The following is a 25,083-nucleotide window of genomic DNA, read 5'->3' on the forward strand; positions in this document are numbered from 1 at the left end:
ATATCCTCAGTCTAATGGACAGAGTGAGAGGTTTGTGCAAACAATAAAACAGCTAATGAGAAAAGCAGCAGAGGATGGCAAGGACATCTACAAGTGCCTGTTTGATCTCTGAGACAGTCCTATAAGAAGACTCCAAGTCACTCCAGCACAATTGCTTATGGGTCGCCGTCTCTAGGTCTATCTTGCCTGTAACCTCGCGTAAACTGATGCCTCAAGCCACGGTGCAAGGTAGAGATGAGTTGGTGGCTAGACAACAATAGATGGCACACTACTATAACCAGGGAAAGAGAGAACTGCCTTCCCTGCAACCTGGTGAAAGCTGCCGTATGGAACGGAAGGCCGCGTGTGGAACCGAGCAGTTGTGGTACAACCTCATACCACCCCTCAATCATACACTGTCATGACAGAAAATGGAACCACCTACCGATGCAACAGAATTCACCGGTTTATACCATGTTCTCTGTTATTTCTCATCGAGGTTTTGTAGTTGTCACACTGCACGTCTGAGTGATCCCCCTTGTCTCTTGTGTTTTTATTGTGGATTGTTTGCAAGTGTTATGATCCTTTGTCTGGCATTCCAAGTGATGCTGCGCTTGGATCTTACTGAAGTCTCAGAGTGATCCGTGACGCGTTCCCCTCCCAGTCTAGGGGTCGGAGGAGAGGTAACAAAGGAAAAGAAAGTATGATAATGTTGAGATGTAAAAATATGTGCAGAACACACTTCAGTCTCAGAGTGAAAACATAACACAACTTTAAGGAAAAGTAAAAGTATTTATTTCCTTCATATATCAAAAAGGCTTAACAAAAGATGGGAATAAATCTTCAGGAGAGAGTAAGGCCTAAAATAATAACAGAAAAGAAGCAACACAAACTTCCCTGAGCTTCCTCTCTAACCAGAAACTGGAGGAAAAATATATATGTACAAAATAAAAAACACTCCCTACATTTCCCAGATAATCATAATCAAGTGAACAGAGCTAATAAGAAGTTATACAATACATTTTAATTACCAACAGAAAATGAAGTAAATGCCTGCTTTCAAAATATCTTTTAGTTATCCACAGGTAAAGAGTCAACACTAAAATGATATAATTTGTTCCAGGTCCCTCACAAGGATAAACTGGTAAGACAACTAACCGTTGTTGGCACACAGCAAATGAGTGTAGGTCCCACACTCAACACACACTTTTTTTGCAACATTTTGACAAAAACAGAATTAAAGAAAATTATGAAAAAAATCAGTCAAGGCAAATCAAAACGACACAATAGAATTTTATCAGAAAAAATACACATAGATAACATCAGAATCCTAAGCAAACAGAATATTAATATGCACTGTAAGTCAATCAACCAAAGGCTAGATTTAAGGCTTTACAGCAACTTACAGCGACTATCCCTGAGAGCCCAAATCTGCTCCTTATACATTTCCTCTGCTTTAGTTCTGGCATCATATTTCTCCCAAATCCTGTATAATTACATTTCATACCATGTTGTTTTCTCTCTTTGAAGATCTGCCATCATCTTCTTCATTTGTTCTCTCTCACTCTTTTGTTGCTGAACTGAGCAGCTCTTGGACTAAAGATCTTCTTTATCAGATCTACTGTGTCCATCTCCTCTCTTGTAAATCTTCCCAAACTCAACACAATGATGAACACATGAGGTCCAGGTGACAACATGGAAATACATTTCAATATTTATTCAATGCTTGATCATTTGTCAGAGTCGTGTCAAAGAGACCTGGAGTATCAACAACAGTTACTGATCGACCATCAACTTCACCAACTCTCTTTTCACAAACTGTAGTGACTGAATCTAGTCTTAATTCACTGACAAACTCATCTCTTCCCAGAATACTGTTTCCTGTTGCACTCTTCCCATTTCCTGTCTTCCCGATCAGAGCAATCCTCAGACACTCCTGATCATCTTGTTTATCTTCAGCACCTGAAAATCACAGCGGTAGAAAGAAAACTTAGTGAAATGAAGCTCAAACTTTAATATTATGTTGGATTGTAGAAGTTGCAGCTGAATGCTAATTGATTATGAACTGAAAAAAAACATCAAGTCACTTGCAATAATAATAAATAATTAAAGCTGCAAGCAGCATTTATCAGGGTTCAAGCATTTTAAGGCCTTTAAGCAGACAAGGCAATTTACTAATGAAATATGTGGTTCTTAAAGCTTTTTAACAGTTATAGCGCCACCTATGGTCCGATCTCCATAAAATGTTGCATGCTTGTTCAGAATGTTGTCACATACAGTGAGGAAAATAAGTATTTGAACACCCTGCCTTTTTTCAAGTTCTTCCACTTGGAAATCATGGAGGGGTCTGAAATTGTCATCGTAGGTGCATGTCCACTGTGAGAGACATAATCTAAAAAAAAAATCCAGAAATCACAATATATGATTTTTTAACTATTTATTTGTATGATACAGCTGCAAATAAGTATTTGAACACCTGTCTATCAGCTAGAATTCTGACCCTCAAAGACCTGTTAGTCTGCCTTTAAAATGTCCACCTCCACTCCATTTATTATCCTAAATTAGATGCACCTGATTGAGGTCGTTAGCTGCATAAAGACACCTGTCCACCCCATACAATCAGTAAGAATCCAACTACTAACATGGCCAAGACCAAAGAGCTGTCTAAAGACACTAGAGACAAAATTGTACACCTCCACAAGGCTGGAAAGGGCTACGGGGAAATTGCCAAGCAGCTTGGTGAAAAAAGGTCCACTGTTGGAGCAATCATTAGAAAATGGAAGAAGCTAAACATGACTGTCAATCTCCCTCGGACTGGGGCTCCATGCAAGATCTCACCTCGTGGGGTCTCAATGATCCTAAGAAAGGTGAGAAATCAGCCCAGAACTACACGGGAGGAGCTGGTCAATGACCTGAAAAGAGCTGTGACCACCGTTTCCAAGGTTACTGTTGGTAATACACTTAAGACGTCATGGTTTGAAATCATGCATGGCACTGAAGGTTCCCCTGCTTAAACCAGCACATGTCAAGGCCCGTCTTAAGTTTGCCAATGACCATTTTGGATGATCCAGAGGAGTCATGGGAGAAAGTCATGTGGTCAAATGAGACCAAAATAGAACTTTTTGGTCATAATTCCACTAAACGTGTTTGGAGGAAGAAGAATGATGAGTACCATCCCAAGAACACCATCCCTACTGTGAAGCATGGGGGTGGTAGCATCATGCTTTGGGGGTGTTTTTCTGCACATGGGATAGGGCGACTGCACTAAATTAAGGAGAGGATGACCGGGGCCATGTATTGCGAGATTTTGGGGAACAACCTCCTTCCCTCAGTTAGAGCATTGAAGATGGGTCGAGGCTGGGTCTTCCAACATGACAATGACCCGAAGCACACAGCCAGGATAACCAAGGAGTGGCTCTGTAAGAAGCATATCAAGGTTCTGGCGTGGCCTAGCCAGTCTCCAGACCGAAACCCAATAGAGAATCTTTGGAGGGAGCTCAAACTCTGTGTTTCTCAGCGACAGCCCAGAAACCTGACTGATCTAGAGAAGATCTGTGTGGAGGAGTGGGCCAAAATCCATCCTGCAGTGTGTGCAAACCTGGTGAAAAACTACAGGAAACGTTTGACCTCTATAATAGCAAACAAAGGCTACTGTACCAAATATTAACATTGATTTTCTCAGGTGTTCAAATACTTATTTGCAGCTGTATCATACAAATAAATAGTTAAAAAATCATACATTCTGGTTTCTGGATTTTTTTTTTTTAGATTATGTCTCTCACAGTGGACATGCACCTACGATGACAATTTCAGACCCCTCCATGATTTCTAAGTGGGAGAACTTGCAAAATAGCAGGGTGTTCATTTTCCTCACTATATGTGCTCACCAATTTTCATGAAGTTCTGAGTTTTCGTTAAGGATTTATAGGCTTTTGAGTGTTTTTTTTGCCACACCCATTTTCAAAATGACCCTGTTATAGCTACCCAAAGGGTAAATTAACAATTACAATAGGGTTTCAGCACTGAAGTGCTTGAACCTCTAATAATAGTAATAATAATAATAATAATAATAATAATAAACTCAATGGATGGATACTAGGGCTGGGCAAAAAAATATTTATTTCTCGATTTTAATCTATTCTCATTTTTTCGAACCGATATTGATTCTTAAATCCCAATAATCGATTAGTCATCCTGTTTTAACAGTTGATGAATGAATGGAACATTGTTGCGTGCATCCCATCCAATAAATCACAATAATCTTTGTGCTTTGTTACTATTGATATGAAACAAAGTCTCTGATTTCAAATTCCATTTTCTTACGAAATTCAAAAACATAAATACCATTTTGGCGCTGTGGCGTGAGATCGCTCTGGCTCAGCTCAAGAGAAGCACATGATCTTTTCTTCCGCCTTAATAATACCAGTTACAGCGCCAAATAAACATGAATGAGCATCTGAAAGTGTGTTAAATGATAGAGTACAACTTATCGAAATCCATATCATGTCACATGGAATCGCTCAATCAGTGTTTCAACTGTGGAAAGACGTCAGTAAAACAGCTTGTAAACAATGTCATGTAACGCCACATTTACCTCAGAAAAACCATATCCAGTGACCATAAACTCGTTGGTCGGCTAGAAAAATTAACTCTAGAGAGGAGCATTTTGCTAAATATATGCACCATATTATATATTCATAATGCATGTTTGAATAAAGCTGGCAAGTTTTTATGACAGCCACCATTTAAATGTTTATATTTCATATAACTTTATTATTATACAAATAAATAAAACTGTAATTTAAGTGTTTGTATACAAATAAGTAAATTTTTACCTTCAATATTATAGTAGGCTAATGAAGCCTAGTAGGCTACAACTGACTCCATTAGTTTACAGCATTAGTTAAGAGATTTGTTTTCCTTGAGAAAATTTGCGAGAAAAAAGTATTGAACCTGATATCCAAAATAATCAATATTGAATCAAAAACTAATCGAATTGTGAAATGAGTGTCACTGCCCAGCCCTAATGAATACCCAGTGTTATGGAAAATAATTTTATTTTCATTATTTTATTCATATTAAACGATCTTTCCCTATAATAAATCATGTACTTTCCTAATAAGGCAGAGAAAGGTTAAATTGGCTAAGAGCCTGGGCTATGGCCCCATGTTATCTATGTTATGATATATAAAAATATAAAGAGGGAGAGAGCCTCCCCTCTGGGCACTCTCACATTCTCCTGACTGACTGTGCGACTGTGAGCCTTTCTTGCAAGAAATTAACCATTATAATCATTGATTGAACATTTGTCTCTTATTCAGAATTGTTTATTGTTGTTAATAGAATGTCGTCTAAAATTAATTTTTAGATTCAATTTCTGAATGTGTACTTTGTCAAATTTGTGCCCAGGTCAAAGCCTTTGACTTTGCAGTGGAGTTGGATTGCACACCTGACATTTCAAAGCAGGAGCTGGCCTCCGCAACTACCCAGTGTCAGAGGGATGCAGCAACGATTTTGCGTTTCAGGTTTCCATGAAATCTCTTTTGCTTTCTGAAACGTCTCTCTCTAAACTCAGGGGAAGCATCCATCTCAATGGCTATTCGGCGTGCAATGTCAAGGGATTTTTGAAAGCCCTCCACTTTATACTTAAGCAAGAATTCGTTAAGAGAGTCTATCATTCCAATGGCAGTGTCCATCGAGATGTTCACTGCTTGCATTGCCTTGCTGACATAGGTGATCTCTGACAATAGATCATACCAAACCAAGAGGCACATGAGGAACTCCATGCTGACAAACTCGCCAGACAGCGACTTTGCCTCTGAGACAGTTTTGCCGTCTTTTTCCACTTCCTCAAGCTTTTCCAAAGCATCAAGAATCCCCCTAACTGGTAACGTACAGCTTTGACAGAGTTTATTTTTGCTTCCCACCTGGTATCACTCCAGGCTTCAGTGTAATGTCCACAAATTCTTTCAGAATATCCCACCTCTTCACCGAAGCCGAACAAATGGTGTACAGTCTTTGGAGAGTGCCACAAAAGGTTAGAGACACTCTGTTTGATGACGCAGCATCACATAACAGGAAGTTCAGACTGTGGCTACAGCAGGGGATAAATAGTTAAACATTAACCCGAACCCGACCCGATACCTGTAAGTTTTTCGGGACCTGTCGGGCTCGGGTCGGGTAGCAGACCTCTATTCTGGACACTTCTGCTGCACCAATGCTTGCACACCCTTGTGTACCCCTCATATTTGAGCCATTGTCATAGCTCTGCCCCTACAGTTAGCCAACTCCAACCCCAGGTTATCCAGCACCCCAGTCAGTGTTTCTGTGAGGCCTTTACCAGTTGTGTCCTTCACGACTGTGAAACCAACAAAAGACTCATTGATGGTGGCATTCTTGTTGTCGTCTGTATGAACATACCGGATTATTACGGAGGCCAGCTCCTGCTTTGAAATGTCAGGTGTGCAATCCAACTCCACTGCAAAGTACTTGGAGGCTTTGACCTGGGCACTAATTTGACCAAGTACACATTCAGAAATTTAATCTAAACATTAATTTTGAGTGCACCAGGAAAGATATCCTGTGGTTTCTTTAGAGGCTATCTTTCTAAGATGCTCTGCTAGTGTGACAACATATTGTGCTATGACATCAAGGACACCCAGGAAATTTCCATTTTTAGGATCTCCTAACTTAGCATTTTTCCCCTTCAGTGGCAAGCATTTATTATATGTGATCAACACTGGTTTCATGATGCTGCAGCATTTTTTGAAAGACACTGAAAGTTATTGAACCCCACCACAAAGCGTGTCAACAACTCTAGCTCCACCAAAAAGCTTACACACAAAACACACTTTATTTGTCCTTTTGGAGTACAGTAACCAATCCCACTGCACTTTTTCTCCATTGGACATTGAACGAAAACAGTATGCTTTGGAAAAACACTGTCTACTCTTGTCTTATCTCGGATACGGCCCATCAGGACATTTCTGTGGGCCATTCTCAACCATACACTGCCTAAATGAGTCCCCAATCTGGTGTGGTGGTGGCCAGTCAGATGGATCTTCTGAGTAAGGCCTTGTCTCAGCCCTCTCCGCTTTACCTCAATGTTCCACATTCTCTTCCACCTACTCTGAGCAATGCCTGAACTTTGTATTTTGGAGCACTTCTTGCATAGTTTTTTGCCTATTCACGATGACTCGCTTGCCTTAGTCCTCAGTTGTAAGTCACTTTGAATAAAAGCGTCTGCTAAATGACTAAATGTAAAATGTAAACCTCATCTTCACCTCTCTTTTCCACATTCTCCTCCAATTCCTCCTCAGTGGTGAGTGGCTTTCCATCTCTGTCTGCACTATTTTTTACCCAAAAAGGACACATTGAATAGGTTGGTCAACAGAACTTCAGACCATACTGGACATTTAGTTTTGTGTGGTCTAACTAATAGAACTCCTACCTGATGTCTTCACTGGTCTCATCTGTACTTGATGCCTGTGTTCTTCTCCACTAAGACATATTGTCAAACAAACATTATGTATTAGATTTTCCATATTATTTTTTCCATATTAATAATATTAAGAAATGAATCTGTAGGTATCAAGTGGCTCCCCTACACTTCCACCTAATGTTAGACCTACCTGTTGCCTTCCCCTGTCTTTCCTGATCCACCATCCTCATTTTGAATTAAATGAACTCGCTGTTAAATAAAGCAGCCTAAATTAAATTCTTAAATCAGCCTAGTGATGGCATCAGATCTATTGAAAAAGTCCTGGCAGAAAGCTATGCATAAGGATGTAGTGTAACGACGCCCAGTTCCAGGAATGCACTATTATTTTGTTGGTTGTACCAGTTTGCAACAATTATTAGTCAACACTAAGTTGTCAACACTTCGGAAAAAAATTATAATTTGTCGTTATACAACATCCTTATGCATTGCTTACTGCCAGGACTTTTACGTGCTTTTCCCAAATCACTGAAGTGACTTCGACGTCCGGGTTAGCAGTAGCATGAATCTGCCAGCTCTGTGTAGTAATGTTGTTGCGTGATCGAGATCGGCCCATGAGTAAACCGCTGTCTAGTATTGCTCTGAGCTGATAAACTATTTGCGCTGTGCAGCTCAAACAAGTAGCGTGGTTTCATTCTGCTTTCGTTTGCTGTGTGCCAGGAAAAAAAAGGTCGCAAAATGTGACCATTTACTCGCAGTCTAGAGCCCTGTATAGTGTTGTAGTTCTGTTTTACATGAGCGCCACCTACTGTCAGAGTGAATTTTTGTTTTTTTGCATTGATCTGAACTGACAAATGAGACATTCCTGTTGGTTGAACACAAGTTAATAGATATCAATCAGCAAAGTGTCCTGTGCTCACCACACACCGGCTATAGGTGGAGAGGAGAGATTTGGCTATAGGGTGATGTGTGGACTTACACAGAAGAGACTTTGTTGCTCAGCACATGAAAATAAACTACTTACCGTGATCTCAGACTGCGCTTAAGTGGTTTCTCCACTGCATGGATCTTCATGTGTAGATTCAGGCGACTTTTAATAGAGAAACTCTTTCCACACTGATCACACGTGTACAGCTTCTCTCCAGTGTGGATCATCTCATGTCTTTTCAGATTTGCTGAATCACTGAATCTCTTGTCACAGTGTGAACACTTGTAAGGTTGTTCTCCAGTGTGGATCATCTCATGTGTTTTCAGATTTCCTGACAGACTGAATCTCTTGTCACAGTGTGAACACTTGTAAGGTTTTTCTCCAGTGTGGATCATCTCATGTGTTTTCAGATTTCCTAACAGACTGAATCTCTTGTCACAGTGTGAACACTTGTAAGGTTTTTCTCCAGTGTGGATCATCTCATGTGTTTTCAGATTTGATGGCTGACTGAATCTCTTGTCACAGTGTGAACACTTGTAAGGTTTTTCTCCAGTGTGGATCATCTCATGTGTTTTCAGATTTGATGGCTGACTGAATCTCTTGTCACAGTGTGAACACTTGTAAGGTTGTTCTCCAGTGTGGATCATCTCATGTGTTTTCAGATTTGATGGCTGACTGAATCTCTTGTCACAGTGTGAACACTTGTAAGGTTGTTCTCCAGTGTGTATCATCTCATGTGTTTTCAGATTTGATGGCTGACTGAATCTCTTGTCACAGCGTGAACACTTGTAAGGTTTTTCTCCAGTGTGGATCCTCTCATGTGTTTTCAGATGTGCTGACAGACTGAATCTCTTGTCACAGTGTGAACACTTGTAAGGTTGTTCTCCAGTGTGGATCCTCTCATGTGTTTTCAGAGTTGATGGCTGACTGAATCTCTTGTCACAGTGTGAACACTTGTAAGGTTGTTCTCCAGTGTGGATCCTCTCATGTGTTTTCAGAGTTGATGGCTGATTGAATCTCTTGTCACAGTGTGAACACTTGTAAGGTTGTTCTCCAGTGTGGATCATCTCATGTGTTTTCAGATTTGATGGCTGACTGAATCTCTTGTCACAGTGTGAACACTTGTAAGGTTTCTCTCCAGTGTGGATCCTCTCATGTGTTTTCAGATGTGCTGACAGACTGAATCTCTTGTCGCAGTGTGAACACTTGTAAGGTTTTTCTCCAGTGTGGATCCTCTCATGCTTTTTCAGATTTGCTGACAGACTGAATCTCTTGTCGCAGTGTGAACACTTGTAAGGTTGTTCTCCAGTGTGGATCCTCTCATGTGTTTTCAGATTTCCTAACAGACTGAATCTCTTGTCACAGTGTGAACACTTGTAAGGTTGTTCTCCAGTGTGGATCCTCTCATGTGTTTTCAGATTTCCTAACAGACTGAATCTCTTGTCGCAGTGTGAACACTTGTAAGGTTGTTCTCCAGTGTGGATTCTCTGGTGCAGTTTTAAACTGTGTGCTGTAGTAAAAGTCTCCTCACACTCAAAGCACATGTACTCTCTTACACCAGTGTGAATTTTCTGATGTTTGTGTAAATACAGCAGAAGTGAAAAACTCTTTCCACACACAGAACATAAATGTGGATTCTCCTTCGTATGAACTGTCAGATGATTCTTCAGGACTGTTGCCCTAAGAAATGTTTTGCCGCAGTGATCACATGAGAACGGCTTCTCTCCGGTGTGGATCCTCATGTGAATCTCAAGATTTTGTTTGCTTGTTAAACTCTTTCCACACTGAGTGCAGGTGAAAGATTTCTTGGCTCTTCTTTCCTTTAAAAATATCAGTTCTTCACTCTCCTTCACTTCACTCAGTTCTTCACTCTCCTCCTTTACTTTACTCAGTTCTTCACTCTCCTTCTTCACTTCACTCAGTTCTTCACTCTCCTCCTTCGCTTCATTCAGTTCTTCACTCTCCTCCTTCACTTCATTCAGTTCTTCACTCTCCTCCTTCACTTCACTCAGTTCTTCACTCTCCTCCTTTACTTTACTCAGTTCTTCACTCTCCTTCTTCACTTCACTCAGTTCTTCACTCTCCTCCTTCGCTTCATTCAGTTCTTCACTCTCCTCCTTCACTTCACTCAGTTCTTCACTCTCCTCCTTCACTTCACTCAGTTCTTCAGTCTCCTCCTTCACTTCACTCAGTTCTTCACTCTCCTCCTTCATTTCCATCAGGTCTGACATGAAAGAAAAAAATATTAATTTAATTTTCAGTACATCAAAATAATTAACCGAGAGAAATATAAAGTTAAAGGACATGAAAGTGAGCCCTGATGTAATGGTAGAAAGTAGAGCCCTGCGCGGGACTGTTTTCCTCATCCCGCCCGCCGAATTACTGACCATTACCGCCCGCTCCCGCAATGCATGGGTTACACTCCCGCCCGCTCCCGCAATATGTATGTTCACTCCCACCCGCTCCCGCAATATGTATGTTCACTCCCGCCCGCACCCGCAAAACTCTGAGAATTTATTCCCGCACAGTAATAGAGATGCATTGATTTTGTGTCTTCTCCCTTCCCTCACGTATTTGTATTACTATTATTAAAGGGATACTTCACTTTAAAATGAAAATTATGTCATCATTTACTCACCCTCAAGTTGTTTCAAACCAGTATGAATTTCTTTCTTCTGCTGCACAGAAAGATAGATATTTTGAAGAATGTCAGTAACCAAACAGTTAACTGGAGCCATTGACTTCCATAGAATTTTTTTTTTCCTACTATGGAAGTCAATGGCTCCAGTTAACTGTTTGGTTACTGACATTCTTCAAAATATCTATCTTTCTGTGCAGCAGAAGAAAGAAATTCATACTGGTTTGAAACAACTTGAGGGTGAGTAAATGATGACAGAATTTTCATTTTAAAGTGAAGTATCCCTTTAAAGAGATTCATGGGGTTGTTTGTTCGTTTCCCTGGCCTGCATGTATTCTGACGCACTAGTCAGGAAGATGAATAGTAGCCTGGCTAGGCTGGGGCATCTAAAACGCTTACACCGTGTCCTAACTACACGGGACGCGATGCCGCAACACGCGATAAAATGTATCTTTTCCATGTTAATCAAAGTGTTTGTCCTAACCAGGCGGGACGCGACGATTCTATTTTAGAAACGGTTTATATTTTTCTGCGATGTCGCGCTGGAACAACAAAAACAAACACAATTGTGTGGCAATTATAATCTCATGTACTGTTTATGTGCTTTATTTAATGTTAAAAGTGTGAAATGTGACTTTGAATATCATTTAGTGCTCCAGCTTTGTAGCTGTAAAAGCAACAATGGATATAATTCACCTCAGATCTTGAAATTAAACAAATGGAAACAAGAACATTAAAACTGTGAACAAACAAGTGTATTATTTGACAAAGATTGTTTTAGTTACTCAGTAGCCTATGTATTTTTTAAATGGTGTAATATTTGTGAATTTGATTATGTAGCTACTTATCCATTTTCTTGCGAGTGCCGTCAAGATTACTCTCTGGTGCTGTGCACTTGCAGCGAGACTCCGCCCACACACTGTTCTGATTGGCTGTGATTTTTGATTGACATCGTGTCGTCTCACAGTCGTGTCGCGTCTAGTGTGGACAGACACACTGCCTTGTCGCTGGAATTTTATCGCGTCGCGTGTAGTTAGGACACGGTGTGGCTACCTCCCTATCCCGCAGTGTTTTTTTTTTAGCCGCCCATTCCTGCCCACAGCAAAGTTCTAACTGCCCGCTCCCACGAGAATTGCGTTGGGTCCCGCGGGATCCGGCGGGACTCAATCCCAATGCAGCCCTCTAGTAGAAAGTAGACAACTGCTATTAAATATTATGATAATTTGATGCCTTTTTATAAATTGATATGTCCTTGAAACTTTCCATGATTGTGAAGAGGTGGAAAAGGTGGCATCAAAAGGCCAATGGGAAAGGAATGGTGACGAATTGATAATTTGCATCTGCCTATTATTATCTGGAGATATACAGTGCCCTCCAAAAATATTGGAACAGTGGCAATTCCTTTAATTCTTCTGTAGACTGAAAATATATTTGACATCAAAAGATGAATATGAGGGAAGAGATCAACATTTCAGCTTTTATTTCCAGGTATTTACATCTGGATCTGATACACAACTTAGAAGATATAACCTTTTGTTTGAACTCACCCATTGCTCATGTGACCAAAAGTATTGGAACATGTGACTGGCAGGTGTGTTTTGTTGCCCTGGCATGTCCTATTACATTGATTATTCAAACAATAAATAGCACTGAATGTCTGCGCTCAGTTTCAGATTTTGGTTTTGCCTGTGCAGACTGCATTTAGACATTTAACCAACATGAAAACAAGAGAGCTGTCCATTAATCTAAATTAATCTCGTTTATAATTTATTTTAATTTAGTTTTTCTTTATTTAAATGTCCTTTTTCTTTATTTCAATTTCATTTGTCTTTATTTAAATCTACCCTTTAATGTGTCAGTAATTTATTAGTAAGAAAAATATTAGACTACCTTAAAAGTATTGCTTAAGTTAACAGACTGTGTGCGTTTTATATCACTAGTAGTGCAGTGTCCGTTCTCGGAGCATATACAGTGAGGAAAATAAGTATTTGAACACCCTTCTATTTTGCAAGTTCTCCCTCTTAGAAATCATGGAGGGGTCTGAAATTGTCATCGTAGGTGCATGTCCACTGTGAGAGACAATCTAAAAAAATAATAATAATCCAGAAATCACAATGTATGATTTTTTAACTATTTATTTGTATGATACATCTGCAAATAAGTATTTGAACACCTGAGAAACACCCAGCCTCGACCCATCTTCAATGCTCTAACTGAGGGAAGGAGGTTGTTCCCCAAAATCTCGCAATACATGGCCCCGGTCATCCTCTCCTTAATACAGTGCAGTCGCCCTGTCCCATGTGCAGAAAAACACCCCCAAAGCATGATGCTACCACCCCCATGCTTCACAGTAGGGATGGTGTTCTTGGGATGGTACTCATCATTCTTTTTCCTCCAACCACGTTTAGTGGAATTATGACCAAAAAGTTCTATTTTGGTCTCATCTGACCACATGACTTTCTCCCATGACTCCTCTGGATCATCCAAATGGTCATTGGCAAACTTAAGACGGGCCTTGACATGTGCTGGTTTAAGCAGGGGACCTTCAGTGCCATGCATGATTTCAAACCATGACGTCTTAGTGTATTACCAACAGTAACCTTGGAAACGGTGGTCCCAGCTCTTTTCAGGTCATTGACCAGCTCCTCTTGTGTAGTTCTGGGCTGATTTCTCACCTTCCTCATGATCATTGAGACCCCACGAGGTGAGATCTTGCATGGAGCTCCAGTCCGAGGGAGATTGACAGTCATGTTTAGCTTCTTCCATTTTCTAATGATTGCTCCAACAGTGGACCTTTTTTCACCAAGCTGCTTGGCAATTTCCCCGTAGCCCTTTCCAGCCTTGTGGAGGTGTACAATTTTGTCTCTAGTGTCTTTGGACAGCTCTTTGGTCTTGGCCATGTTAGTAGTTGGATTCTTACTGATTGTATGGGGTGGACAGGTGTCTTTATGCAGCTAACGACCTCAATCAGGTGCATCTAATTTAGGATAATAAATGGAGTGGAGGTGGACATTTTAAAGGCTAACATGTCTTTGAGGGTCAGAATTCTAGCTGATAGACAGCTGTTCAAATACTTATTTGCAGCTGTATCATACAAATAAATAGTTAAAAAATCATATATTGTGATTTCTGGATTTTTTTTTAGATTATGTCTCTCACAGTGGACATGCACCTACGATGACAATTTCAGACCCCTCCATGATTTCCAAGTGGCAGAACTTGCAAAATAGCAGGGTGTTCAAATACTTATTTTCCTCACTGTAAGCCCTGCCCGCGTGAGGTGCGCCGCTTCCCGCTCGCGCTGTTCTGTAGTTTACTAAAAGTTTATTAATTCTGAATGTGTCGCGTCTCGCGTGTCCTTCTATAGCCTATTGCACCAAATGTGAAACTGCCCTCCCTTGTGAAGTCGATTGGATGAACGGTTCTCGAAATAATCAAAATGCAAACGGACATAGTCACATAGAGAATAATGCCTTTATTAGAGAGAAGAATATGTTCAGCCCCCTCTCTCCGAAGCTTCGAATATTCGATGTTCATTACTACCGAAGCTTCGAAGCTCAAAAAAATTGTACTCAAACCAGCCCTATCAAACAAACAAAATCAGCCACCACCCAAACAAACTTGGTTCAAGAGTGCTAAAGGACAATATCTACTTCTCCCTCAATCATCCTTCTGCAGTGTGTGCCAATCCACTCAATCTGAACGGCACACACACACCTGGACACGCTATGAATGACCACAGGATTTCACTTCAGCAGCAAAATAGAAATGCGGTTGACATCACACAAGGACAATGATAACACTACTCTGCCACAACAACCTCTGCTCACGGACTCAATCTCAGCTGAGCCCTGCCCACAGAGCTCACCACAGACAGACATATTAGAACTGCTCCAGGATTCAGCACCCAAGGATGACATCCTGGAAAACAGCCAGGACAGCATATTACAGCCTCCGATAACACCAGAGGAACAGCCCCGCACACCAGACACATTATCCCTCTATCCAGCATCTCCACTTCTGTGCTTCTCACAGAAAATGGAAGAACTGGTGTATGCTGGAACCAAACTATACCACTCTTTTGCTGCGAGCACCCAGATACCAACCAAAAAATGACAGGCACCATTACCACCCAAGACTGCGGGCCCAGCTCACCCTCCCCCTCCTCCTGTGAGAGCTCTTCGGCCTCTGCCACAACACCAGGGCCCACACCCTCCTCCATCTGCTCGAGGTGAGCCAAAAACAACTGATACCAGCTCTCAGTGATATGTGTTGGGTCCCCGCTACGATAACAGTAACTTTCTCAAATGTTTACAGAACAAGTGGGAACCCAGTGTGCCTGTATCTTCCTCTATTGCTGTTCTATTACAAGATAGAAAGTCTAAGGCCTTAAATTGCCGTACAGCAAACCTAACTAATCTGGTGCCTCTTACACGTCAAACTAATATTGCTGTGGGGAAAAGTAAGTCTGTTAAGTTAGCACTCTTTAACATCCGCTCACTTAAAAATAAATCACTTCTAGTCAATGACTTAATAACCATCTGGATTTTATGCTTCTGAATGAAACCTGGCTAGAAGACAGCTGCAGTGCAACAATCCTCAATGAAGCAGCCCCCCCGAACTTTACTTTTATGAGTGTCTGCAGAGCTGTTAAGAGAGGTGGGGGTCTAGCTGCTCTTTTTAAAGATATCTATCAATGTAAGCAAATATCATTTGGGAATTACTTGTCTTTCGAATATCTGGGTATTGTGTTAAAAGGTGCTCCACGCATTTTACTTATTATTTACAGGCCTCCAAAATACTCTCCAGCCTTTGCTGGGGACTTTACAGAACTGTTATCAACAATTACATCAGAGTTTGACTGTTTTGCCATTGCTGGAGATTTTAACATCCACATAGATAATGCAGAAACCAATATGGCAAAAGAAATCAATACTGTTTTAAAAACTTTTGATCTGACTCAGCATGTTCATGGACCCACACACAATCGTGGACACACTCTAGATTTACTTATCAGTAAGGGTCTAAACATATCATCGATTGTTATTAAGGATGTAGCACTGTCTGATCATTTCTGTATTTTCTTTGATATATTGATCTCTTCTGCCACTGAAGCTAGATCTATGTCTGTCAAGAAGATATGCTTAAATGAGAACACTAGTGTACTATTTATGAAGGCTATATCCTTAACACCAAGCATATCTGCAGACTCTGTTGATTTTCTCCTTGATTCTTTTAACTCAAAAGTTAATAGTGTAATTGATGATATTGCTCCTGTTAAAGTCAGGAAGAAGAGTGGCAGACAAAAAGCACCTTGGAGAAACTCAACAGAAGTGCAAAATATGAAAAGACAATGCAGAAAAGTAGAGCGCATATGGCGGAAGACAAAACTTGTAGTCCATTATAACATCTACAAAGACAGCCTACATGCTTTTAATATGGAACTAGGCAAAGCTAGACAGACTTTCTTCTCAAATATTATAAACAGCAATTTAAACAACACACGCACTCTTTTTGCTACTGTAGAGAGACTGACAAACCCCCCAAGCCAGATTCCCAGTGAAATGCTCTCAGACAACAAGTGCAGTGAGTTTGCTTCTTTCTTCTCTGAGAAAATCAATAATATCAGAAAGGTGATCAGCACATCCTTGAGTTGCCCTGGGGTTAGACAGACCATCAAACCACCTGAGAAAGTAGTTACAATGTCTGACTTCAAATAAATTGATGGCACAATTTTGGAAGAAACCGTACAGCACCTTAAAACATCAACCTGCGCTCTTGACACACTTCCCACATCATTTTTCAAAAGTGTGTTAAACAGTTTAGAAGCAGATCTTCAAGAAGTGGTAAATGCTTCACTTCTCTCCCTGAAACCTGCAGTTGTCAAGCCCCTCCTGAAAAAGAACAATCTGGATAAGACCATATTAAGCAACTATAGACCGATCTCAAATCTTCCTTTCATAGGCAAGATCATTGAAAAAGTTGTCTTCAATCAGCTGAACAAATTCTTATGCGCGAATGGATACTTTGACCATTTTCAATCTGGTTTCCGACCGCACCACAGCACAGAGACAGCGCTCTAGGGGTCAAACAACTAAACATCAAGTCAGGAATCTCGGTGTGACACAGCATACTATCATCTGAAAAATATTGCAAGAATTAGATGCTTTGTTTCCAGACAAGACTTAGAGAAACTTGTTCATGCTTTCATCACCAGCAGGGTGGATTACTGTAATGGACTCCTCACGGGCCTTCCCAAAAAGACCATAAGACAGTTGCAGCTCATACAGAATGCTGCCGCCAGGTAGACTTGTGCCGGTATTTGGTAATGCGATAAATCGCGGTAATGAATATGCACGATATTGTTATCGCGGGCACTTCAAAATACCATGAAAATTAATAGATCCGAATTTAGATTTTTAGAACGCGCATTTTAGCTTATTTTCCATCAACCGCTGAAACAAACACTGCGTATATGCTGCGCGAAACACGTGGGCACTCTGATGTAAACAATCGCCAAGTGTATAAGCATGCGGCCGTTGCGCACTTCTAGTCTAATGTAAACATTCCTCACATGGAGAAGCAGCATGGCGGAAGGAGGAACGCCGCCGCCTACAGTCTATGGCCACCGCCGATCTATCCGGATCCATCCTGCTTCTCAAAGCAGAGCTGCCAACTCGACGCATTCAGCGCGAGACTCTTCACACGCTCACGCCACACATCCGTTTTCCCACACAGAGAAAAATCACGGAGCAAAGAGGACACGAAGACCGTCAAACAAGACAGAGCAGGTTACTTTTGATATGAAACAGGAGAACAATTGTGTCACAGAACGTTACATTTAAACCATTTAATGACCAGCAGCATGTTAGATGACTAAAACAAATAGATAAAGAGGAGTATTTTGCTGAATATGTGCACTGCACTTTTTTAGCATATTTATTATATTTTTACTTAGTTCATTACATAATTGTTATTATAATGAAAACCACATTAATTTTGATTTAATTAGTTATTTGTAACCTTTAATAATACCAGCTGATAGGGCTCTATATGGTTACATAGCATTATGTGAGATTTTTTTTCATGAGAAAAAAATAACATGTGGGCTATCTACTGTAGCCTTCCTAATATTTATCCAAAATTAGTCAATATTGAATCAAGATTTAAATCAAATCCAAAGTATTTAATTGAAATCGTTAAATTTGTGTTAAGCAATACAAACAGTAGCCTACCAGTCATTGTACCATGTAATCATTGTAACATGTTGTCACTAATCTTAATAAAATTCAGTTTAGTTGCCAAATGTTTTGACAATCACAATTACACCTTGTGATGCAAGTTTTATTTATTTTTTTACATCCAATTAAAATATCGTGATAATACCGTCTACCGTGATAAAAGATCACTCAATTAATCGCAGCATGAAAATGTGATACCGGCACATGCCTACCGCCAGGATTCTGATTTCATACATATTATTTTGCACAAAAGAAAGCACAATTGAGCAGACACGGCTTTTTCTAGTATTTTAGACGTAAATGGAAGATTTGAAATGGGTCTGTAATTTGCCAATTCATTTGGATCTAATTGTGATTTCTTGATGAGAGGCTTAATAACGGCCAGCTTGAACGACTTTGAACATGACCTAGAGATAAAGACGAGTTGATAATATTGAGAAGAGGCTGGTCTGCTACAGGGAACAACTCTATCAGGGGTTTAGAGGGTGTTGGATCTAATAAACATGTTGTTGGTTTAGATGCAGAGATTAGTTAATTTAGTTCTTCCTGTCCTATAGTTTAAAGCACTGTAATTGTTCTTTAGGTGTGGTAACTATAGGGTTGTAACGGTATGAGATTTTCATGGTATTATAATCGTCTCAGAAAATATCACGTTTTCAGTATTAAATGGTCAAACCATTTTTGTGTGTGTGGTTTTTTTTGGTTGAACAAATGCTTGAAAGCATTTGTAAAGCATATTATATTTTGTTTTATTTCATTCATCAAAAACATCCAATCAATTAAATTTAATAATTGAATTACAGAGTAGTTAAACTCATTAATAATTTATTAAAAATTCAGAAATTCTGGTTTGACTGTTTTCTGGCTTCAGTACCATAGACTGTAAAAAATATGGACAAAGCATCTGTGACGTCACCCATAGACTTTCTGAAGAACGGGTTTGAAGCCGTTTATGGGGGGTATGGGGGGTATGGGCGGCGCCATCTTGGAAAATCTTGGGAAATCCTAACCCCGCCCACCTTCTGCGCGCGTCACTCAACTCGCTCTGCTTATCTCTGTGTATATTTTAGGCAACGAAATATGTTATAAAACACCAAACTTACTCTTTTCGTTTTCATTTAAAGAAATCTTAAACATTATAGCCACACAAATGTTATTCACTGCACATAACGTTTGCCTATTTATAACAAAATGAAATATAAAACACAAACCTGCCTCTTTTCGTTTTAAATATAATATATAAATATAAATTTTTTTAATATGGTCTAGGCAATATGTGCATTTGTACTAAACAACAGATGTTGCAGTAAACAACATTACAGATCATATTCGTTGTATTAAAATGACAAAACTCAACCCAGTCTCTTTTTGTTAAATTTCAGTTTTATCAATATAAAAGTATAAGTAAAAGGTAAAGTTACAAGAAGCTATACAAATAAAGCAAACAATTCAGTCAAACATAAAAGTCAGCGCTCGATCTAGTCTAACCATACAACGGTACAGTTAAATAGCTTATAAAGTTATGAAACTTACTCAGCCAAAACGATTGCCCAGGGAACAAATTATAGATTTACGTTACGAGACCAAAGATCGCCCGTTAGATATAGACAAGACGAATCATATTTAACCACTCTACAGAGACGCCAGAGACCGCGGCACCTCAGAACGTCTAGCCGAGCAAAGGCTGTTCCAGGCGGGGTACATCGCGCCGAGCGCCCAGTCATCGCTGGATCTCACAACTGGATAAAATTTTCATAAATCTTTAAATAAACCACAGATTTGAGCTTTAAACAACTACATTCTCGCCTGAAAACTTCTTAAAACTACATTTCACGAAACAGAAACAGTAGTATTATATGTCAACTGTATTAAAAAATGGCGCTTCTTGTTGTCATTCTCCGTGGCGCTGCCCTGTCAGCTGTCAATCAAGCTGTCAATCAAAGTTAACCACGCCCTTATTGTCATACATTTTCTATCTAAATACGATCTAAACTAACGAGTTAGAAAAAAATTCACCCCCCTCACAGTTGTCAGGCACTCGGAAGCTATCGAAAAATACAATAAAAGTCCATGGGACCTACCTGTAAAAACATGAATTTATGCTGTGAAAACGGACATTTTAACATGGGGGCTATGGACATTTGCTCCCTTTTGGGACCTCCCTCTAGCGGATTTTCGATGTATTGCAGTTTTTCGCACTTCAGGGTAGGCTTCATTTTTCAGATCAGAATGTTGCCGCTTGTTCAGTACTGATTTAACACAAATATACTATACAAAATGGTGGCAGTGAAATTAATACATACTTTAAATAAAGTTTTAAAATGTAATCAACTGAAAATAACTTTTATCCTTTTATATTTTGGCAAAGTGCTGCACAACAGAGATTTACTCAATATTTCTTAAACAATGTTTAAATAAATTGCAATACCCTACTATTATGATTATTATAATTATTTTACTGTCAAGTTAGAAAGCGGGGTTTTATTTTGATGGGTTGAAGTGAAGAGCTTTGAGTATCATGGTTTATTTGACAGTAGTTTTTCTCAAATAAAATTAAGAAATTATAAATGATAACTGAGCAAAACTGGAAATCTTATGGAAAACCTCCTACTTTTGAGAGGCTTTTTGGATTTAGGGCCGGCGGCAGCCCTTAAAAACTCTCCTATAGTCTGCACGAGAGGATTGATATTTATTCTGAAAAAGTGTAGTGCCATATGGTGAGACAAAAATAAAATAATAATCATGGTAAATATGATTTAGCATACAGTGGGAACTTATGGTGTTGGCAACACCCCTGTCCAACCTTTTCTTCTTCATTGTTGTTTTGTTTTTTACTTCATATTATTTTATTTATTTTTGTAGTCACTTATTATTTATACTGTTATATTGTTACAATTTATTGATTGACTTTTGTTTTATGTACACATTCTTGATTTAGTGGTTTGGTTATATGTCAAGTACATGATTGTTTATATAATTTCTTGTTTTGTTTGAAAATAAGAAAATCAATCAAATACAAATCATAATAAAAACAAGCTAACATTGTGTGAGACCCAATATTTGGTGATATCCAAGACTCAAGCCCAAGTGGAGGAAAGCCCAAAGTGCCAGTGAAACCCAAATCCAAAGGCAGTTTTGCTTCCAATGTGCACGTAATACACACACACACACACACGCACACACGCACGCACACACACACACACACACCACTATTGTTATTCTTACACAACAACATTAAGGAAGAAGCTGGATGATCATTTTGCTCATCCAACACATTATGCAAATTATAAGTTTATTGCATTATGATACTGTATGCTCAGCCATAAATTCTGCTTTTCTATAATGTTCAGGATTTTATACACATTTACAGGTTTTAGCATTGAGGTCTTATTGTTTGTGGGGGTGCTACTGCTGTACTTGCTTTATATAATCCAGATGTATTTCTAATATTTCTAATATTCTGACCACCTCATGTATGTAAACAGGGCTGACAGAAAAACTATGAAGTGCAACATCACATTATTTAACTATGACCTCAGGGTTTAATTTACACATTTCTGACTGGTAGCGAACATTAGTGAAGTGTTGGTCACTAAGCTAGCTGCAGTTAACTATTCTCTTCCAATAAACACTAACTAAAGCTGGCTACATAAAACACAACTACTGCCTAGATTCATGAGAGGACGGCTGAAGTGTTTAAAAGTGAAAAATACAGTAATTTCATCAACTTACCAGCGCGCGTGCTTCGGGAACACTGGAAATGAGTGAATGGGGTTCAGTGCTGGACCTATCGGTGTTTGCTGGAACTACTATCGGCTTTTTTTTATTTATTTTTTTATTTTTTTATTTTTTTTTTATTGCTGATAACTGGAACATACAAAGAGAAAGTATACATCACATAATATCAATCACAACAATAATAAATGAGACAACCACAAAAAAAAGAAGAAAAAAAAGAAGAAGAGGGCCATTACATCACATAAAATGTTCACATGAAGAGATCAAAGGTAGTGCAAATCCTAACAGTCCTTATAGCTTTCTTATTAGTAGATACTGAAATCATATTTAAATAATTTTCCATCTCTTTTAAGAAGACAGAGAAGACAGGCTTACAGTTTGTAAATTTGCATTTGTGAATGTAAAATTTGCTCAGGAAAAAAATTAAATTAATAACAAAACAGATATTTTCGTTTGTGGGGTCTGAGTCAAAATAACCAAATATAATGTTCCTCATATGTATTGAGAAGCCTGGCAAAATTTTACATTTAACAAATATACCAATATCATTCCAGAACTTCTGAGTATAGTGACATGACCAAAATAAGTGAACCACTGTTTCATCAGAATTCAAACAAAAAGAGCATGTTAGCTCAATGTCAGATTTAAATCTTTGTAAAAATTTCTTAACAGGATAGAACCTGTGTATGAGCTTAAAGGTGCCATAGAATGGATTATTTTATTATTTTATAATGTTTCCTGGGGTGCCCTTATAATGTTAGTATGTTTTTTAGATCAAAATTTGTTATAATTTAGAAATAAAAGGCATATTTCCTAGCCTGATTTCATCCATTGATTTGAACACTCTGTTTGAAGGGGCGTGTCTGCTGTGAGACTTCAGTGTTGTTGCCCACTGCTGTGATTGGCTGACATGCTTGCATATGAAATATCTGGCATTACATGTAGAGCTATCTGGAAAACTTTTACTATTACAGCTTTTATATGTTTTTACTATTACAGCTATCGGGATTAACGAATCATGAGAAGTTTTTTTTTAAGTATTTAGATCTATTCCCATCACATAAAAGGTTTCAGTGATGAGCACTGAGCAGATGACAGCCTGTTGATCGCGTGAATGAAGATCTTATCACTGCAACGCGATATACTGATGCATAAACAGTGTTGAACGACTTTGAAAGAAAGATTATCTGTCTGAATTTGAACAATTACACATCAGAAATTCACATAACCCACTGGTTCTCCAGAGGCTCGGATGAAGGAGCAAAAAAATATTTTTGTGTTCATTTGTACAACCAAACACTGAGCAACTGCCATGCTTCGTTCGCTCGTTTGCAAGCCATGATGTCTCTCGAGGAAAAAACAATATCGCGCTGGATCTAGATAACACAATGTAAATTATCGTTAATAAAATCCCTACTTGCCGCTTGCGGGAATATAACGTTAGTTGAAATTGCCCCCTTCGTCCGTTTGAGACGCCGAGAGAAGCCTGGCTGCTTGATATTGTTGTAACAGTCCGTGGTGAAATGGGCAGAGCAACTAAACAACTTCGAATTAAACTGTAGCGGTATCCGATTATAGATAGATAGATTATAGATAGATCTGCCATTTTCCCTATGATCCTCCTCCTGCTTGTTTCTTCACCTGCAGAACTTCTGATGATTCGGCTGTGCAGTTTCGCCTGGCACTGAGCATGGGCTGGCATATGCAAATTTTTAGAGGCGTACATATTAATGATCCCATCGGTTTCGTCACAGTTGGTGTTATGTGGAGATTCGCCCGTTTTTCAGGGGTGTTTTTCAAAAACGAGATTTAAATAAGAAAGAGAAAACTATGGTGTTTGAGACTCACTGTATGTCATGTCCATGTACTGAACTCTTGTTATTTAACTATGCCAAGATAAATTCAATTTCACATTCTATGGCACCTTTAAAGGAAATTTCCTTCACTTTATTTGTAAGAAAGAATTTCTGTTGTAAAGACCAGATTTTTTTCCAATTAAGGTTAACAAACAAATTATTCCAAAAGGAAATAACAGGTGGAGCAGAAATCAAATTCTTAAGAAATAGAGATCTTATTTTATAGTTTTTAGCTTTCGACTCAGAGAAACAGATTTGACCAACAGGGGTATCACAAGGTTTGGGAAAGGATGCAGTAGATACTGGGGAAACGTAATTACAGTTTTTAAAAAGCATACATAAACCAGAAGGAATAGCTCCCATTACTGTGGCAAATTCTTTTGGGGTTATTGGTAATTGGTATTCGGAAAGAAATTCAGAGTATCTGAACAAAAGACCTTGCTTATTAAACAACTGCTCCACCAGAAATAAACCATTACAGAACCAATTATCATAAAAAAGAGATTTATTCTTGAATAAAATGTTCTTATTGTTCCAAATAAAACATCTCTGTGGTGAAAAATTATGTTTATAAATTAAAGCCCATGCTAAGAGAACCTGACGATGAAAGTTGGAGAGTTTGATAGGGAGTTTGGATATATCATAATTACACATTAAGAGAAAATTAATGCCACCAAGTCGTGAAAAAACCAGTTGAGGAAAAACATTCCAAATAGAAGATGGTTTGGTTAGGTACTGATTCAGCCAATTAATTTTAAATGTATTATTGAGGGAGTCAAAATCAATAAAATTCAGACCACCATTATTATAAGAATTTAATATGACTGATTTTCTCATATAATGGGACTTATTTTTCCATAAGAATTTTATTAAGACCTCATTAATTAATTTAGAAGTGGGCTTGTCCACAAACAGAGACTGAGCTGCATAGGCCAAACGAGACAGACCCTCTGCCTTAGAGAGCAGCGTTCTGCCTTTTAAGGACAGATCTCTTTGTAACCAGCAATTGCATTTTTTTTGTGTTTTGGTAATGATAGGTTTGAAGTTTGCTGAACACCTACATTCATCTTTAGTAATTTGTATACCTAGATATGTTACCCTATTTTTAACAGTAATATTCTGAATTGAAGAAAGAGAGCAATTTTTAATTGGTAGCAATTCACATTTATTCAAATTTAGATTTAATCCAGATGCTTTAGAAAAGGACTTAAGAATATCCAAAGCCACTGAAATTTGTGACGAATCATTTAAAAATAAAGCTGTAT

The 25,083-nt window shown here is 38.9% G+C and overlaps 1 protein-coding gene across 3 annotated transcripts in view; it reads right to left on the reverse strand.

Moving 5' to 3' along the window:
• Positions 1 to 25,083, reverse strand: part of LOC311088308 (uncharacterized protein) — a 65,358-nt gene that overhangs the window by 36,494 nt on the left and 3,781 nt on the right. Inside the window, exons 2-4 of one of the 3 annotated variants that reach the window (XM_084122226.1) lie at positions 21,957 to 22,033; positions 8,442 to 10,569; positions 759 to 1,941 (exon numbers count right to left, since the gene is read on the reverse strand). In XM_084122226.1, coding sequence (XP_083978352.1) covers positions 1,935 to 1,941; positions 8,442 to 10,564 — 2,130 coding nt within the window. In that variant the 5' untranslated portion in view covers positions 10,565 to 10,569; positions 21,957 to 22,033 and the 3' untranslated portion in view covers positions 759 to 1,934. Of the gene's footprint in view, positions 1,942 to 7,303; positions 7,480 to 8,441; positions 10,570 to 21,956; positions 22,043 to 25,083 lie in introns of those variants that run through there. The other 2 variants (XM_084122225.1, XM_084122224.1) reach the window with 2 other exon arrangements.

Source organism: Abramis brama (assembly GCF_963993115.1).
Source record: "Abramis brama genome assembly, chromosome: 1".
In the NCBI taxonomy this organism is placed as follows: domain Eukaryota; kingdom Metazoa; phylum Chordata; class Actinopteri; order Cypriniformes; family Leuciscidae; genus Abramis; species Abramis brama.